Source organism: Artemia sp. Qi Xiang Cuo, chromosome 19 (genome assembly GCF_049724085.1).
Source record: "Artemia sp. Qi Xiang Cuo chromosome 19, ASM4972408v1, whole genome shotgun sequence".
Taxonomy (NCBI): domain Eukaryota; kingdom Metazoa; phylum Arthropoda; class Branchiopoda; order Anostraca; family Artemiidae; genus Artemia; species Artemia sp. Qi Xiang Cuo.
The window spans coordinates 59933609-59951692 of NC_142812.1; the positions used below are offsets into that span (position 1 = coordinate 59933609).

The following is an 18084-nucleotide window of genomic DNA, read 5'->3' on the forward strand; positions in this document are numbered from 1 at the left end:
GTAAGTTATAGTCTGGGGGCATATAAGGTATATAGAAAGGGAGATTGTACAAACTTCGGAGGGGGCTCGTTGGATTGTTAATCAGAAGATCTAGTGCCCTTTTTAAAATTCAGAGTGATCGAAGGGTGGGTAGTCCCACCCCTCTAAACCGTGTATTTTCCCATACTTCGGAAAAGGCTCATTCGATTGGAAACTGAAAGGACTAGTGCCCTTTTTATTAGTCTAAAGTGATTGAAGGACAACAAGCCCCCCCCCCCCAAAGCCACTCCCATCAATTCCCAAAACATATCTAGTCAAAATTTTGAGATAACCATTTGGTTCAGTGTAGTTGAAAGGTCTGGAAATTCTGTCTTTGACAACCCCCATACGGCCATACCTTCTCAAGACCAGAACATAATTTGCACTTTACTGAAAAAAATTACATTCAGTTTAGTATACACATACATATGATGATTTTCAATTAAGCATACATATGCTGATATATATTCCTTAGAGTTTTAATATTTTACATTTATTAAAGTTGAAAAAAATAAAACATTCTAAACGTATTTTGTTTATTTAAATCATGCAATAAATAACCGATCCAGGCCCATAACGGCGGAACTTAGCCTTAGTAGGGGTGAATACCCCCACGCCAACTCGAGACCAGATTCTAATTTGTATTTTACTGTAAACAAAATATGTTTAAAATTTTTTTACTAGATATATCAAGAGGAAAGTCCTCCCCCTTGCACTCCAATTACAGCGCGAGTGTCTGGTGTACTTTTTAAGAATAACAAGAGACTGGAGGGCAAGCAGCCCTTCCTTCAAGCCCATTCATTTTCCAAACGCATCTAGTCAAAATTTTGAGACAGCCATTTTGTTCAACATAATTGAAAGGACCGGAAATTATGTATTTGACGATGACAACCCCCCCCCCCCCATCCCAAAGCCCTCAGGGCAAGGTAAGTTATAGTCTGGGGGCATATAAGGTATATAGAAAGGGAGATTGTACAAACTTCGGAGGGGGCTCGTTGGATTGTTAATCAGAAGATCTAGTGCCCTTTTTAAAATTCAGAGTGATCGAAGGGTGGGTAGTCCCACCCCTCTAACCCGTGTATTTTCCCGTACTTCGGAAAAGGCTCATTAACTTCGTAAACTTCGAAAAAGGCTCATTCGATTGGAAACTGAACGGACTAGTGCCCTTTTTATTAGTCAAAAGTGATTGAAGGACAACAAGCCCCCCCCCCAAGCCACTCCCATCGATTCCCAAAACACATCTAGTCAAAATTTTGAGATAACCATTTGGTTCAGTGTAGTTGAAAGGTCTGGAAATTATGTCTTTGACAACCCCCATACGGCCATACCTTCTCAAGACCAGAACATAATTTGTACTTTACTGAAAAAAATGACATTCAGTTTAGTATACACATACATATAATGATTTTCAATTAAGCATACATATGCTGATATATATTCCTTAGAGTTTTAATATTTTACATTTATTAAAGTTGAAAAAAATAAAACATTCTAAACGTATTTTGTTTATTTAAATCATGCAATAAATAACCGAGTCAAACTCAAAATGAGCAAAAATTAACATGAGAAGGGCTGACAAACCAAATACCTTCTCGAAGTCAGAAAATAATTTGCATTTTACTGAAAAAAAGATATATTTAAAATATGTTCCTTTTGTCTTAACTTGTTTAAAATGTTTTTATTAGTTATGTGAAGGGGAAAGTCCTCCCCCTTGTATTCCAACTACAACAGTAGTATCTGGTGCCGTTTTCTACGAGTAACAAGAGATTGGAGGGCAGTCAGACCTTCCTTCAGGCCCCTTTGTTTTCCAAAAACATCCAGTCAACATTCTCAGACAGCCATTTTATTCACCATAGAGTAAGGTCCAGCAACTATGTCTTTAGGGATATAAGGCATGTCAACCCCCCATAATTATGTAATCGGCTCATTATACTTTAAAACTAAATGTTTCTCTAAAAATAAATCAAAAGGTATTATGTTAAATGGTTGCCAATAAGACACCTCAGTAATATGTCGTGAACGACTGGGGGTATTAAGTTCAAACTTTTGGGGATACAACTATATTATTACTACTTCTGTTCTTACAATTTAAATAAATAAAAGGAGTGTAAGGTTATCCAGATTATCAAAGAGCGTATATAGAATCTTTTGGGAATGATATTAAGTTTTATTTTTCAGGTTAACTTCAGAAGCTATAAATTAAATTAAAAAATACTGTTTGTGTCAGGATTAAAAATTGTTGAAAAAGCTTCTCCAACATACAAATAGCAGCCCATACTATGGATTCTCATAGAAGAAAACTGAAAAGATATACAATACTATTTTTTTCCATGAAAAAGACTATGTCAATAAAAAACGACCAGAAATTAATTTTAAAAACTTTTTCCACAAGACGAAGAAAAGTAAAAAGTTCCATTAAGCAAAGAATGAGCAAAAATTAAGTAAAATAATCTTCCAAGCGTAAAACTACCACAAATCACTATCAATCAATAAATAAAACTCAAAAGGAACAGAAATTATAATAAATAGCCGAGTCAAACTCAAAACGAGCAAAAATTAACAAGAGTAGGGCTGATAACCTCTATGCCTTCACAATTTGCGCTTTACTGAAAACAAAATACGCTTGAAATGTTTTCACCTTCCTTACTTTCATAAATGAAAAATTATCAAAACCTTAACGAATCTATTTCAGTATATTTAAATTTACGGCAAACTGGCAAACTGGCAATCCACGGTCATTTGTTTTTTTTTTTGTTTTTTTTTTCAGTAAAGCGCAAATTGTGTTCTGGTCTTGAGAAAGCATAGGGGTTATCAGCCCTACCAATGTTAATTTTTGCTTGTTTTGAGTTTGACTCGGCTATTTATTGTAATTTCTGTTCCTTTTGACTTTCACTTTTTTTTTAAGTAATCATAAGTTTATTAATCCACATTTACAAACAAATAAATAAATTAAACAACACTTTCGCGCTGGAGAAAACCTATGAAGGTTTGCGATCGCGCGAAAGTCCACGCAACTACTTACCCATTAACTCAACTGTTTACATAAACCCCAACTATTTAATTAAAACTATTATAAATAAACCAAAAATAGATAAACTATAACCTATATATACAAAAAAAAATATATAGATAAATAAATAAATAACTGAAAATAATTATTGATAGTGATTTGTGGTAGTTTTGCGTTGGAAGATTATTTGACTTTATTTTTGCTCATTCTTTGCTTAATGGAGCTCTTTAAGTTTCTTTGAAAAACTTGTGTTGTGGAATTTATTTTTAAAATTAATGTAAAAAAAATAAACACAGAGAAATACGGGAAAAAACTGTTTAAGGTCTTATCTATGTCCTAACACAACATAAATTTCAGGTCTTCCATCCAGAACTGCAAATTTTAGAAACAACCTTACCAGAATGCTTTTTTCCAGAATATATTCAAAAGAGAAGAAACTGGCCAATATTTTCCAAAAAGAGAAATAAAAACAAAAATATAGGAAAATCGTTTAAAGTTTGACTATAGCCCAACGTAAATTCCCGACTATCCATCCTGCGCCGTAAATATTAGAAACAACCGGAATTCTTTCCCCTAAAATTAACTCAAAAGACAAGAGATTAGCCACTATTTTCCAAAAAAATGAAAAATCAAAATAAATTTCTTCGCTAGATTTGAGTACTCCAGATTATGTAAAAGCTGTACAAATCTGAGCTCAGCACTGTCCACACAACGCTGAAAATATTAGCGAAAGCTAAGTGCTTAAAAAAAAAATCAATTCGAGAAGCTGTAGTCACGAGTCTGCAGAAAAAAAATCAATCCACAAAAAACGTAAAAAGCCTATCAAAATGTTAATAGAACTTTCTGATTGGCGGAAAAAAAGTTATGAAAAATTCTGATTGACTCAAATTAGGGTTAGCTAAATCCCAATCCTAGTAAAATCTTATCTAACCTAAAAGAGTAAAAAAATTTAATCTCCGGCCATACTGCAAGCAAACAAAATATTTCTTGTAAGAATTAATTCCAGACAGGGCATTAGCCAATGTTTTACATAAGAATAGGGAAAAAGGGCACTAATTCATGAAAATGGGGGGGGGGCAGAATATAGTTTTCAAAATCTAGAAGAGGAAGGAACTCTTATTGTTTTCCCCATCAATACCAAAAATAGGTATTACCAAAAATAGGTATTTTTCTAATGAAATTATAATAAAAGATATTTTTCGAATTTAAGGGGGGGGGGGATTTATAATCCAGAGGTATTTCCCTCCCCTCTAAATTGATACCCCTAGAAGAAAAATCGTTTTCTTGAGGAAAGTCAAATTTAAATTTCCAGTGCCCATACAACGCTGCGTAAATCAAAACGTTACTCCATCCTTGCATAATATCAATTCAAGGCCTTTACTGCTCATACAACAAAGGACAAGATCTTTCAGCAAGACTTAATTTGAAGGACAGAATTATAACCGAAATTTTGCAAACAAGAAACCAGCGAAAACTCAACAAAGGCCTCAAACTATGCAAAAGTAGACGGTTGGACTTTCACTTGAGAAGATTTGCGGATTTTGGTCTTAAAACCAAAATTGTAATTACATCTCCTTAAGCCTAATGATAGGCAGAATTTGCTTTATGGATAAGGTAACGGAAATTTCTGACCCAGAATTTTGCATCCATATGAGATTACAAGACAATTTTAGAAGCTTGAGCGCGTAAACTAAAGAATACACGTTTTACTACGTTGTAGGAGGCCTAATGCCATCTGACAGGGCGTAAAAAGAAATGCAGCGACTGACGTTATCAATAATAGGCTATGAAAAACAACACTAGAGACAATGAAACCAGCTTTGAAAAAAATTATACTGTATACTCATAGTCTTGAAAAAACGTAGATAACGTTTTAATAACGTTTTGATAAAGCTGTAACTTTGAAAAAAAATTATACTGTTTACTCATAGTCTTCAAAAAACGTAGATAACACTTTAATAAACCATTAAAAAATGTCAAACTTTAACCATTTTTGTTAAATTTTCTGGTTCTAGCTTTCCCAAACGCATTGTCTTATTTTACAGCTATCAATAAACGTTGTGGGCTTATTAACAATCATGAGAAACAATGGGGAATACACCACCACCCCCCCCCCTTCCGGGGAAGAATCAATTAAAAAAATATATCCGTCGAGTAATGTTGACTACGGGTATGGGAAAAAAAAATATAAATAATGAAACAGCCCTTAAGAAACTTAAGTGGTTAGTCATTTTTCGGTTGTAATTTCTTTGAAGCTATAATTTTATGTTAGAGCTGTCAAGAAACCCAGTTGACTTATTATAGAACATAAAAATAAAAGACTGCTATTATTGATTATAGGCTTTTAGAAACAATACAAATAATTATGAACAAAACCCCTAAGAAATAATAAAATTAAATGAAAATATTAAGAAACGGGTAAAAATGACAGTGATATTTGAAAAAAAATACAAATTTCTTAAGTCAAAATATTTTTGTTTCACGTCCGGAAGACTTCATCAACGGATTCTTGATGATTGCTGCCAAGGCCGTATACATGGGAGGGGTTTTGCTGGGTTTGAACCCTTCAAAATTTTTCTCCGAGTCGTAAATAAGTAACAAAATACAGACAAAAATTTTGACGCGTTTTGTAATATTTTTTTTTACAACCTATATATCCTAAGTTTTTTACATTATTTTTTCGCTGTAAATTTCTATATTTTCAAATTATTTGCCTATTTTGCCCTTTTTTCTGAATTGTTTTGAATTTTCTCGCGTTACGAAATTTATAGCTTAAAAGATTAATGTCCAGAATTCCTTGTCAAAAAAACAAAAACAAAAATATACCATTAAAAAGTAGAAAAGAAGCTTTTGAAAGAAAAAGGGTGGCATCAGACACGAATTAATCTTGTCCCAGATGCAATAATGAATAATTGGGGAAGTCCCTCCCCGCCCTCCTTGGGACGCCCCTGTGTATGATATTGATGTGGTAAGGCAAGGAGAGTGATTTAAGCTCGTTTTTTTGCCGGGATAATTTCTGAGACCACACTGGCTAATCATGATAAAACGAAAAATAGTAAAAAAGAGAAAAACGAGAAAAGAAAAAAGTGAAAAATATGGACTAAAATCCAAATATTTCGGTCAATACCTACGCTTGACCGTCCTCAGTGCACAATAATAATATAAAAGTTACTAAATAAAAATCCAAGGATGCTATAAAAAAATTTCAAACCTTAAAACAAAGCACAACTAAAATTTGAAGACCCTTTCTATGTAATGGTGAAAGAGTAACTGAATAAAAAAATACAGTACTGAATGGGAATTCAGTTTTTTAATTTATACAGAGCATTTTTAAAAGCTAAACTCTTTCCAGGTAAAACACCATCATAGATTAGGTTAGGTTGCAAAATGTGATTTTTTTATTTAAGTTAAAACGATCAGAATTAATTAGTTCATTATAAATGGGGCTTAAATAGGTTTCTCCCGTGTCTCTATTGAGAGCAACTTTTCTTTGAATGTACTTTTTTATCTCAACTGCCTCCCTGAAAACTTGGATGAGACCTTTAACAGGGGCAATAATGGAGGTGTTATCGAATAAAACGAAATGGTGCGGGTTGTCATACACATACACCGTTACATGGAAAGGGTCTTCAAATTTTAGTTGTCCTTTGTTTTAAGGTTTGAAATTTTTTTTAGTATCCTTGGATTTTTATTAATAATTTTTATGTTATTATCTTGCACTGATGACGGTCAAGCGGAGGTCTTGACCGAAATATTTGCATTGTAGTCCTTATTTTTCACTGGCTTGTATAATCCTCGTTTTTCTCTTTTTTTACGATTTTTTCGTTTTTAGCCGGGAGTGGAGAGTAGATTTATGTTACTATATTGTGTAATGAATTTTCAAATATTGTGTTATATGCCCCTGTTCGGTTTATAATACATCTATCCATCTATCTATCTATTCAAAAACAACCAATTTGTCAATTATTCAAAACGCAACACTTACCTGACTAAAAAAGCTATTTTAGTAAGTTTTATCTTCCCCCACCCCTCTTTCTGGAAACAATTTTAAAGGCTTGTCTCTGTAATTTCGCAATTGTTTATAAATGTGCCCTTTTGAGGCGGAAAAAATGCGAACTGATTATGAAGTCAATTGATTATAAACTTGTCGTCCCCCACCCTTTGAATCCAAAAACGATCACAGAAATAAACGATAACTTTTTGGTTTAGATATACAAAAATACAATCTCTTTTATTTGAAAAATGTTGGTGTTTCAGAAATAATATTGTAAAAATGAAGAGTTTTTCTAGCCCAGTGTTGTACAGAACTAAATAAAATAATCTGATTTTTGGAGTCCAAAGTTTCTGAACCACGATTTCTAGTTATTTTGTTGAATTTTGGCTGTTTTAGAACAAAATTAATTTCAGAATTGATTTCGTAAAAAATCATGGGCACAAATAAAATTATAATTAAGTTGTTGATTTTAATTAAGTTGTTGTTAATTATAATCAAATTGAGTTTGCGAGCTCCTCTCGCAAACTCTTCATTAAACAAATTAAAAAATATCCAAGAGAAAACAGCAAAACAAGGCCCAAATAAAAGACCCAAAACAAAGCCAAAAAAACCCAAAACAAGGATAAAAAACAAAAACAAATAAATAGCCAAAACAAGCAAAACTGTAGCTGATAAAAATTTCGAATGTAGCACTTAGATAAAATTGATAAATTAGACAAAAATTAGATAAAATTTTTGTAGATAATTTCGGAGATCATACTGCCTTTCCATGACGATAAAAATAAAAGTTCAAAATAAGGATAAAATCCTTTTTAATAGATAGTGTATAGAAAACTCACAAAAACTACCAGATATTTCGGTCACATATACAGTGACCGAAGTAGGCTATCTGGTATTTTTTGTGAATTTTCTATACACTGTCTATTGAAAAGGATTTTATCCCTATTTTGAACTTTTATTTTATCATGATAAAATTTTTGCATTTTCAAATTTACCATAATCAACTTTAAAAAATAGCTTATTCTATTTGTTGAAGCAATAAAAAAAAACTTGTTGTCCAGCGTTTGTAAGAAACTAAAGCACACATAGAATATTGACAAAAATACCTCTGAAATCTGACCTCTTTTTGAACATTTTAATACTATTTAGATTAGTTATTTATTTTTAGAAAATTATTTAGATAATAAGAAAAACGAAACAATCACCTAAAAATCATCTTAGAACAATTCGAGTAGCTGATAAGTTCCCATTAAAATATATTGCTAATTATGACATTATTTATTAAGAAAAAATCCCATTAGAATGACTTACGGAAAGAGTCGAAACCAACCGAAAGGGAGGCCGATCTTAGCAACGTAAAAAAAAAAAAAAATCATCTTAAAATCATATCGAGAGAGAATAAGTTTCCTTTCGAGCTTTTGGATAATTCACACATCAATTATTCAGAAACAAATCAAAAATAAAATCACCTGAAACCCATTAGAATCATTTGAGTAAACGATATGCTCCCTTTCAAACATTGGGATAATTCTAAAATTAATCATTTGGAAACAAAACGAAAAAAATCATCTAAAATCAGTGACGTACGCTAGGAGGACCTTGGGGCCTGATCCACCTGAAATCCTAATTTTTCAAAAATTTCTAGATACTTTATATTTCAAATAATAAATAAAATTAGCTTTTTACTCTTAAGCCGCCTGGAAAAAAACCGTATCTGCTTGAAAGCACGTTAAAATGATTTGAACAGCCGATAAAAAGTCAATGTACATTAAAAGATCTGAATAACTAAATTGAATTGTTGTCAAATTAGTTTTCTCGGTGACTCCTTTCCAATCTTCATTTAACCATTTTTATCCTGTCAGTTAAGCCCCTAATCTCCAGCAGAAGTTAATCACAACAGATATCCTTAAAATTACGATTTTTGAGGAAAGAGGCATCCCCTTTTCAACTAAAAATATCTTAAGTTTAATCAACAAATCAATTATTCTAGGCGACGCTTCTAGCCTCATATTTGGATTACAATTCTGGGAAATCACCACCCCCTCAATTTCCAATTTCTTCTAGCATGCGGCTTATTCTTTTTGGTGATGGAAGCATTTCCACTAAAATGAACACAGTGAATAAAGTAGCCTAAATTTGAAGGAATCAAGCAAGCTGCTGTACAACAAAAACAGACCCCAGTAGAGGCAATTATTGAGTATAGAGGGCGACCACAGATGCGTTTTTTTGTTATTGAAACACCATCAACCAAGTATGATTGATCTAGGTTTATGGCCTTCTCCGCCAAAGTAAAGATTAGTAACTTTAAGCAAGGCTGTACCCACGGCGGGGGGGGAGTAAAGTGTTTGACTCCCCCCGAAATGTTTGTCTGAATCGTAAAAACGTAACAAAAATGGATATAAACAAACTTTTATGCGTTTTTGAGGGTTTTTTGCGTACCCCCCCCCCCTGGGAGAAAAAAACTTTAAGTAAACCTCCCTCCCCCCCCCCCCCGAAAAAAAGTACTGGGTACGGCCTTGCCTTAAAGTACCAAGGACAAGGAAAATACAATTTTATTGTCTGCACTGGTTAAATGGATACTCACCAAACCATACATATACAAAAATCGAAAAAAGGAATTCAATTTTTAATTAGAAAAGTCTCCATATCCAGTTATACAGTTTTAGCGGTAGTTAAAAAAAAGAAAAAAAGAAAAAAAGAAAATTAAAAAAAAAGAAATGTGGATGAAAATGAGCAATAAATATGCAAACAATATAAGGTGATTGCGCAGAATTACAAGAGGTAACACATACCACAGAGATGGTTGTTTATCCCATGAAGGAACATGATTATGATTTAGTAGGGGAAGTGAGTAATGATGAGGTCAAGTTTGTATTCAAGAATTTAAAAGGAGGTTCGGCTGCGGGTGTCGATTGTGTACCAATAACGTTATTTAAGAATTTTCTTTAAATTTTTATGTCGATAATTGTTTTTCTTTGTAATAAGGTGCTAACTTCAGGACAATCGCCAAATGAGTGGAAGAGATCATTGCTTATTCCGCTTTTTAAGAGAGGTAACCCTAAGTTGCACATGAATTATCGTTTAATAGCGCTAGTCCCTGCTTTAAGTAAGATAATGGAGAAAATACTAGATACAAGGCTTTCTAAATGGCTACATAAAAATAATATAATACATGAACAAAAAGGAGGTTTCAGAACAGGGTACAGGACAGTAGATACAATATTTATTTTAAGGGCATTAATTGATAAATACGGAAAGGGAAAAACTTGTCTTTATGTGGGATTTCTGGACCTCCACAAGGCGTTCGACAGTGTCGACAGAGAGCTATTAAAGGATGCCCTGTTTAGAATTGGCCTCCCTCATTTGTTTGTGAGGTTGATAGTGAGTATGTATATTTGTGTGAGTGGAATAATGTTAGTTGGTAACAGGTTTTCTAGGTTTTTTAATATTAAGCTGGGTGTAAAACAAGGCAGCACTCTTTCTCCTAATTTGTTTAACATTTTTATAAATGATGTTGTTGATTATCTAGAGAATAGATGGGCTCCGAATGTTAGTCTAGGGACCCATAAACTATCACTACTATTATTTGCAGATGATATTGCCTTGGTGGCTAGCACACCCCAAGATCTGCAGACGCTTTTGAGTCTTATAGATGATTATTTGCAGATGAAAAAACTAAGGCTGAATGTTGAAAAGAGTGAAGTTGTTATTTTTAAAAAAAGGAAAACAAGTGGCGATAATAATTATAATTTTAAATTTAATAATGAGGAACTTAAAGCAAGTAAAAGAATAAAATATTTAGGATTTGTTTTATCGGATACTGGAAGTTTAAAGAGTCATGTTGATGAACTAATTAATAGAGGCAAAGTGGCCATGTCTGCAATTTTTAGAAATCCGACGATAATGGGAATTAAAACCTAAAAATGCACAAAAGAATATTTAATACAAAAATTTTACCAGTATTAGAGTATGGAACGGAGATTTGGGGCGGAGAAGCGGCACAGAAGTTGGAGTCCCTCCAGCTCCAGTATTATAAAAGACTATTTGGATTACATCAGACAACTCATTAACAGGTTCTGAAAGGTGAAATGGGCCTGTTTTCGTTAAAACTACGTAGGTCTATTTTGATGCTTAGATTTTGGTTGAAGATCATTAGGTGCAATGAAGACAGACTAGTAACTGCTGCTTATTATCAGATGTTGAGCTATGATTCGAAAAGGTCGTGGCCATCCCAAATTAGGTCATTACTAGAAAGTGTGGGAATGACTTACTTATGGAATGACGGTCTTGGTTCCCGTGACCTACAAACAAATTTAGTAAGCCAGGTAAGATTTATCTTAGAGGGTCAAGAAATTCAGTATTGGCAAGGGCTGGTTTTAAATTCTGCTACATTGAATCATTATAATCAGGTTAAACCTAGTTTTGGAGAGGAAATTTATTTTAAATTCAATTTACCGGCTATGATTTTATGTCGATAGATTCAGCTTAGGGCGAATTGCCTTCCAATCCAGAGCAGACAAATGGTGCTCGACAGAGGGATAGTACATCCTGATGGTCGGTATGTGTGTCCTCTTTGTAGGGATGAGGACGAAGATTTGGACCATTTTCTCCGAAAGTGCCCGGTGCTCTCTGATTTAAGGGAAAATTACTTACATGGGATTGTTTTGCTGCTTCCAAATATATTACAAAGTAGTAATCTAACCACAATATTTCGTATTGGTGCGTACATAGAGAAGGGATTAAAAAGAAGGAAATGTTTTTACAATTAATTATTATTAATTATATGGAATTAAAGTTGTTTTTTTTTGGTATTTTACCAGAAGGTATTTTTCGCTATGTATTCATGTTAATGTGTGTTTGTAATTTGCTCTGTTTTAATTTTTCTTTTTTAATATTTTTTTTGTGTATATGGCTCTTGGGCTTTTTGAAATACACGATCTATCTATCTATCTATCTATAAGGCTCTAAACAGTTTAACAAGGTGTAGGTTTTCGTTGAAGGTCAGTTGTCTTTGGGAACCAATATATTCTTAATGTAGGCTATAATTTTCTTATGGACGAAAAATGTTGTCAAATTCAGCGATTTGGTTTTGCTTACTTCTTTTCACGGTTCAACGTGGCAATACTGGCGAAAAGTAATACCGCCCTAGAAGCTTCAAAACTTTGAAATAAATAAAAGAAACATTACAGAAAATTGCTGTTTTTGGTATGAATATCCAGGAGGGGGGAGGGAGGGGCAGAAAATGCTTTTGTTTTGCTGTCCATGGTACTTATAAGATTGCAAATGCCCGTACAAGAATCCTATACCCATGTTATTTTTCCAATGGATAGATGACAAAATTTATCAGTTATATCTTCTTATAATTGTCACGTACCAACCACACACAGAGAAATTTATTTGGGGGTGAGAAGGGGGAGACAGTGATGGAAAATTTTGGTTGTAGAGGGACAGGCCTGAAGACTCCTTGCTTATGTAACATTCAAAAGTAAACAAATTCTAAAACGGGTAAATATGCCAATTATACTGATATTATAAAAAATTGTACAGATCTAAGAAATCTTGGGGATGGAGGCCTGAATGAAATTTAATGTATCACGATTTAATACATATTAAGATTTTTATAGTTTTACAATTCTTTCATTTTTTTGCAACTTTCAAATAATTTGTTTATTTCTATTAATTGGATCGCCCCACTCTTAAAATCCCCTTCACTTAAAAAAAATCTTTCTTCCTCCCTGGCGGTATTGCTGTTGTGGAATGACCCCACCCCCCACAACTGTACGACTTTGGAATTTCATTATGCATTGTTTTGCATTAGATAATAGCTTTTTGAAGACATTGTTTACTTAAAAAAAATAAACTTCAAAACCCAAAAAGCAAAACTTATCAAAAATAAAAATTAATATCAAAATTTATATTTGTGAATTTTTCGAGTGATTGACGTAGCTTCAGTGTAGCTCTAATAATTCAAGGACGTAACCTGATGTTTCTTTGAAATTTTTTTCTAGCCTACATTCTGAAACTCAGTAGGCCTATGTTGTATCGATTTGTAGATTTGTGAAACTACTTTTACAAGTGGTTTCAAAATCAGAACTTTGGCACCCAAATCTTTTTTTAATATATATTGGATACCTTTACGGAAAGAATTGATTTTTAACGATAGTAAAAAATAAAACATGAAACGAATTTTTAGTTTTTCACTTTCCAGCAAAGTTAGTGCTTTGTAACATAACGCTTTTAGAATTAGTGCATCGGAATTACTAGGTGTTATAAATTTGGTGGTCCTCGACCAAAGCCTAGTATCTAAACAAAATTTGATTTTAGCTACGAATAGACTCCCCCCTTATATTGACACGGCAAGTCCAACGGTAGCTCAGGATTTTCCCATCTGCTATACTTTCTGATATACGTAGTATTATGCAGGGGTAAAAACGGATTTCGTCTATTTTCTGCAACCAAAACCTATTATGGACACACTAGAATTACAAAACCTAGCATCAGGGGTACCAAATGGGCTTGGGGACAATAAACCCACTTTGGATTTTGAGAAAGCCTTTTTAATTTACAGTAAATGAATCGAAAAAAAAACTAAAAATGGTCCCTTCCCATATTTTGAAAAGATTTTTATATTTTCACTCTAGTAGCTCACATAAAAATATTTGCCCCCCATAGCCTACATTTTTGGTGAATTGGTGCCATTGCCTAGTGTTTACTCCCAGCAAGTAATAGACAGGCCATTACGGGAAGAAAATGGACTTCAGAAAACCTACAGACGCAATTCTATATCTACATCTATATCTCCCTCTCCAAAAATTAAAAAAAAAATCAACATTTATGATTATCTCAAAAACTTGAAAATACAGGAATTAGGTTTTGGCACAGGGCAGCCGAACAGCCCCACAATGTCTGAAAAAAATGTCAATGTAAAAAAAAAACATGAAAAAATCATATTTTTTGTCATTAAATAAAGTGCTTATTGAATATACTGAGAAGATAAAATAATAACAAATAATTGACTAGCGTTAGCAAAATGAGTTAATTTCAAATTCATATCCATTGTCGTTCTACAAATAACTGTCGATGACTGTAAGAAGAATTTTCATGCATAGGGTCACTAATTCATGAGAATATAGAAGAGGGGGAGTATACTTTTCAATAGTTTATTTATACGAAGATACAAATAAGCATTTTTCGAAATCTAGAAAGGGGGCAATAAAATCTAGATGGGAAGTTACTCCCTTCTCTATTGGTACTCCCTGCTCCTTTGCGAGTAAACTATTTGCCTAAGATTTTGTTAGTTGCTGAGGCAGACTGACTCAGGGGTGGATCCAGGATTTTTTTAGGGGGGCGGGGGTGGGGGGGGGGTTGTGCAAAATAGGTTGATCCGATAAACTTGCGTTAGGAGCAAGTTTAATTAACGCAAACTTGCGGCAATTAAGTAAATTACACTACTTTAGACTACGCTAGGAGGGGCGCGTGCCCCCTCGCCCCCCTGGATCCGCCACTGGACTGACTACAGTTCTTCTACAACCTTAAAATTAAAAGTCGTTTTTTTATTTTTCTGTGACTATGCTACGTTTTTACCGAAAATACAGTTCTTGGAAAATAAAACTAGATTAGGAAAATTTGCATAGAGTCTGCCAAATTAATTAATTTCCAATTTATCTGCACTGTCACTCTGCAAATAAGTTTTGGAAAATATGGGAAAAATATTACATAAGGATAAAATTTTACTTAAAGGTTTTAAAATGGTTAATTAATGATAAGAAGGGTAGTCAAAGTAAAAATTTGGAATTTTTAGGGATTATATGAAACAAGGAGGGGGGCATAAATTAGGAGAGATCATATTTCGTGAGTGGGGGGGAATTTTATTCAAATTCCCCATAAATAGACGAATTTTATGATAAATATATAGAACATAATTAAGACCTTAACATTCTTTTTTTGTGGAGGGAAGGGGACTTCCCTTTATGTTTACCTGCTCTGGCCTTCTGAGCAAAAATGAAAATAATAAATGGCAACACATGTGACAAAACAGACTTGTCTTCTGATCATCCGTAACTAAATACAGAGCTCTTAATCAACCCCTTCCCCTAGAGATAGTTAGAACTCCCTATGCTCCCCCCTTGGAAAATCAAAAACTACAGATAAATTTATAATTTCTGTTATTTTATGGCAAAATTATTTGAAGACAATTTTATTTGATTTTAAGACAAAAAGAACTTTTCTATAGCTGACCCATGTTTTTCAAACTATTTTGGGATGGCTCTTTCCATAAAATTGGCTGCTTTCAGTTTCAGGCACGTACACATGTCTCTATTTCGAGGGACTGTAAAAATCAGGAGAGGGTTACATAAAAAAAAAAAACACCAAGCACTGGCAAAACCTGAAAAATTATATTACCAATCGTGAAAATCTTGACATACCAAGAATATGTGGGACGGGCACAAAGGCCCCCACCCTGAGTATGCATCTGATTGGCATTATTAAGTAAATAAGAATTCATCACAGCACCAAGCCATCATATGTCAATTAAGCAGTGCACATTTTTCCTACACTCTAATCCGAGCCAAAATCTTCGCCCCCCCCCCAAAAAAAAATGTTTCCGTTTCTTTTCAATCTTTTCTTACTATCTCTTCCTTCACTGTTCGACGATGGCTTACTTTATGTTTGATCTCAGCTGAGTTGTGAAGAAGGCCGTGTTTTGAGAATCATTCTTCAAGAATTCAAAAGGCTTTATGTTACTGAAATAAATTCTACAGTGAGGCAAAACTGACAACTGTGTTTGGGGCTTCTATACAAATGATAAAAAAACAAAGAAAAGAAAAACTCTTTCTTAAAAAGTTTAAAAAACCGAAGAATTATTTTTTAATTCTTTGTCATGGCAGGTAACCGTGATTTATGAAATTATCGGCTTCTATATAATTGAGGTCTATTTGGGATTAAAAATATGACAAATAGTTTTGATACTAAAAACTTAATTTTCTAACAATTTCTACGAGAAATAGCACAAAGCGCATTATTAGAAAAATAGAAACTTCTTAACATTTCTAGGACCAAAACAAAAAATTCAGGAAACCAAATTTAACCTATCGATAGAACTTTTTGACCTTTGCAAGTCAGGCTACGAACCCTAATTATATAATCACTGCCACACCTATCTTTTTGAAATACTACTGCTGAACCCAATAGTGACAACGATATCTATTTCTCTTCGGAGATAAAGTCTTTCACCCTTTTTGGTTTTATGAAGCAGTGTCGTCTCTGGAGTACCCTTGTCTACTGAAGGGGCTTACTCAGACAGAAATAGTTACGCAATTACCCAATACTAGCAGAATATTCTGATTAGATGGCGCCATAAATCTTATTAAAAAAATAAAATAAAAACTTACGTGACATTTCGATGTTGCCTTAAAAGTATCAATAATATTAAGTTCAACAACTCGTTCCAAAAGGTTGAATTTTCTATTAAGACTGACAATATTATTAACTAATGTTAGTAGCTGGTGCAAGCCTTTTTCTTGCTGATAAGATAAAATAATTACTTAGTCTCGCGTGATTGGTTGATAATGCCGTATATGCAACATAAAAAATTAAGATGGAAATGATTCACTCTATGATGAAAATGACGACGTAAATCAATGAAATATGGGATTGGAGATTCATCATCACATTATTGCTAACAAACCTATATTAAGGTTTTTGTAGAAACTTCTTTTATCAGCTAACTGACGTAAATTATTGACTCTAGGCAGGCGTGCCTTTCCTAAAACGAACACACAAGTACTTGTTCAATAAAAGCCAGTCTCCATTTGGCAGATTCTGAAAATCTGCACCGCCAATCTGCAAATTTTATCTCAATGGAGACTTCTTTTCCGGTTCCGTATTGGCAGTTTGCAGATACTGCAACCTTCGATGTTGCTTTTTCAGCAAGATGGCAGAATGGCAAAATCTGCCTAATGGAGACTGGCTTTAAGAGAGTCACACTTACTCCCACCATTTAAACACTTTTTGTCTCTCAATTACTCGGACTATCTGTCTTGGCTTTTTCCTACAATTAGCCATGTCTTCATGCCCTCTGCAAAATACTTGATTTTCAATTCAAAACTTAATCAATTGAAAATCAAGTATTTTGCAGTAGGCATCAAGACATGGCTAATTGTAGGGAAAAAGTCAAGACAGATAGTCCGAGTAATTGAGAGACAAAAAGTGTTTAAATGGCACGGATAATTGGTGGGAGTAAGTATGACTCTCTTATTGGACAAGTACTTAAGGGAGTCTTAAGAGAGAGTCCTAGTCTTAAGTCCTAGAGTCTTAAGGCGATAACTTGAAATATCAACCTAAATGTAGGGGTGCCAATTAGTGAGGGGGGTATTGCCCCCTGGATTTAAAAGTACATTTTCAGTAGTTCCATTAAAAGATTGAAAAAAATCTCCCCCCCCCCCTTATTTTTAAAAATACATTTAGTTTTATCTTCCTTAAAAATTGGAAAAAGTCCTTGCTCCCCCCCCCCTCCCTTGCATTTTTTGTGAGTTTGAAAAATACATTTTTATCTTCCTTAAAGATCGAAAAAATCCTCGCCTTCCCCCTTTTTTGGGAATTGGGGCCACTGCCTACGTATAGCTACCTATCTTGTAGGTCCGGGAGGAATTCATGCAGACACAACCAACTCGGATGAGGTCAAAATGGTTTTGAGTTTTTTTGAAATTATAACAACTGAAATGAACCAAAAAAATTGGAAACTGCCAAAACTATACTATTAGATACTGGCCTTACGGAGATCCGTAAGGTTCTCCGTAAGGGGATCCGTTACGGAGGGCACCAGGGATTGGCCCCGCTCAAAAATATAGGAAAAATTTTGGAAATTTTTCCAAAATTTCTGGGCACATCTTGCTCAATTTATCAATAAAATTTGTCTTGTATTATTGCCCCCTTCAGAAAAAAAACCATGCATACGCGTCTGAACTGAACCTCTTGAACTTCTTAATTGAAGGAACTATTGGTTTAAAATAAACAGATATACCCGATTTTTTTTTTCAGTAACATTTATATGTTACTCAGT

At 33.7% G+C, this 18084-nt stretch overlaps 1 protein-coding gene across 1 annotated transcript in view; it reads right to left on the bottom strand.

Annotated features, from left to right (window-relative positions):
* LOC148941069 (uncharacterized) overlaps nucleotides 1-16488 on the bottom strand; it is a 74317-nt gene extending 57829 nt beyond the window's left edge. Inside the window, exon 1 of the mRNA XM_089104846.1 lies at nucleotides 16415-16488. Within this exon, the coding sequence (XP_088960972.1) occupies nucleotides 16415-16421 (7 nt within the window). The 5' untranslated portion in view covers nucleotides 16422-16488. The remainder of the gene's footprint in view (nucleotides 1-16414) is intronic.
* Nucleotides 16489-18084: the final 1596 nt, after the last annotated feature.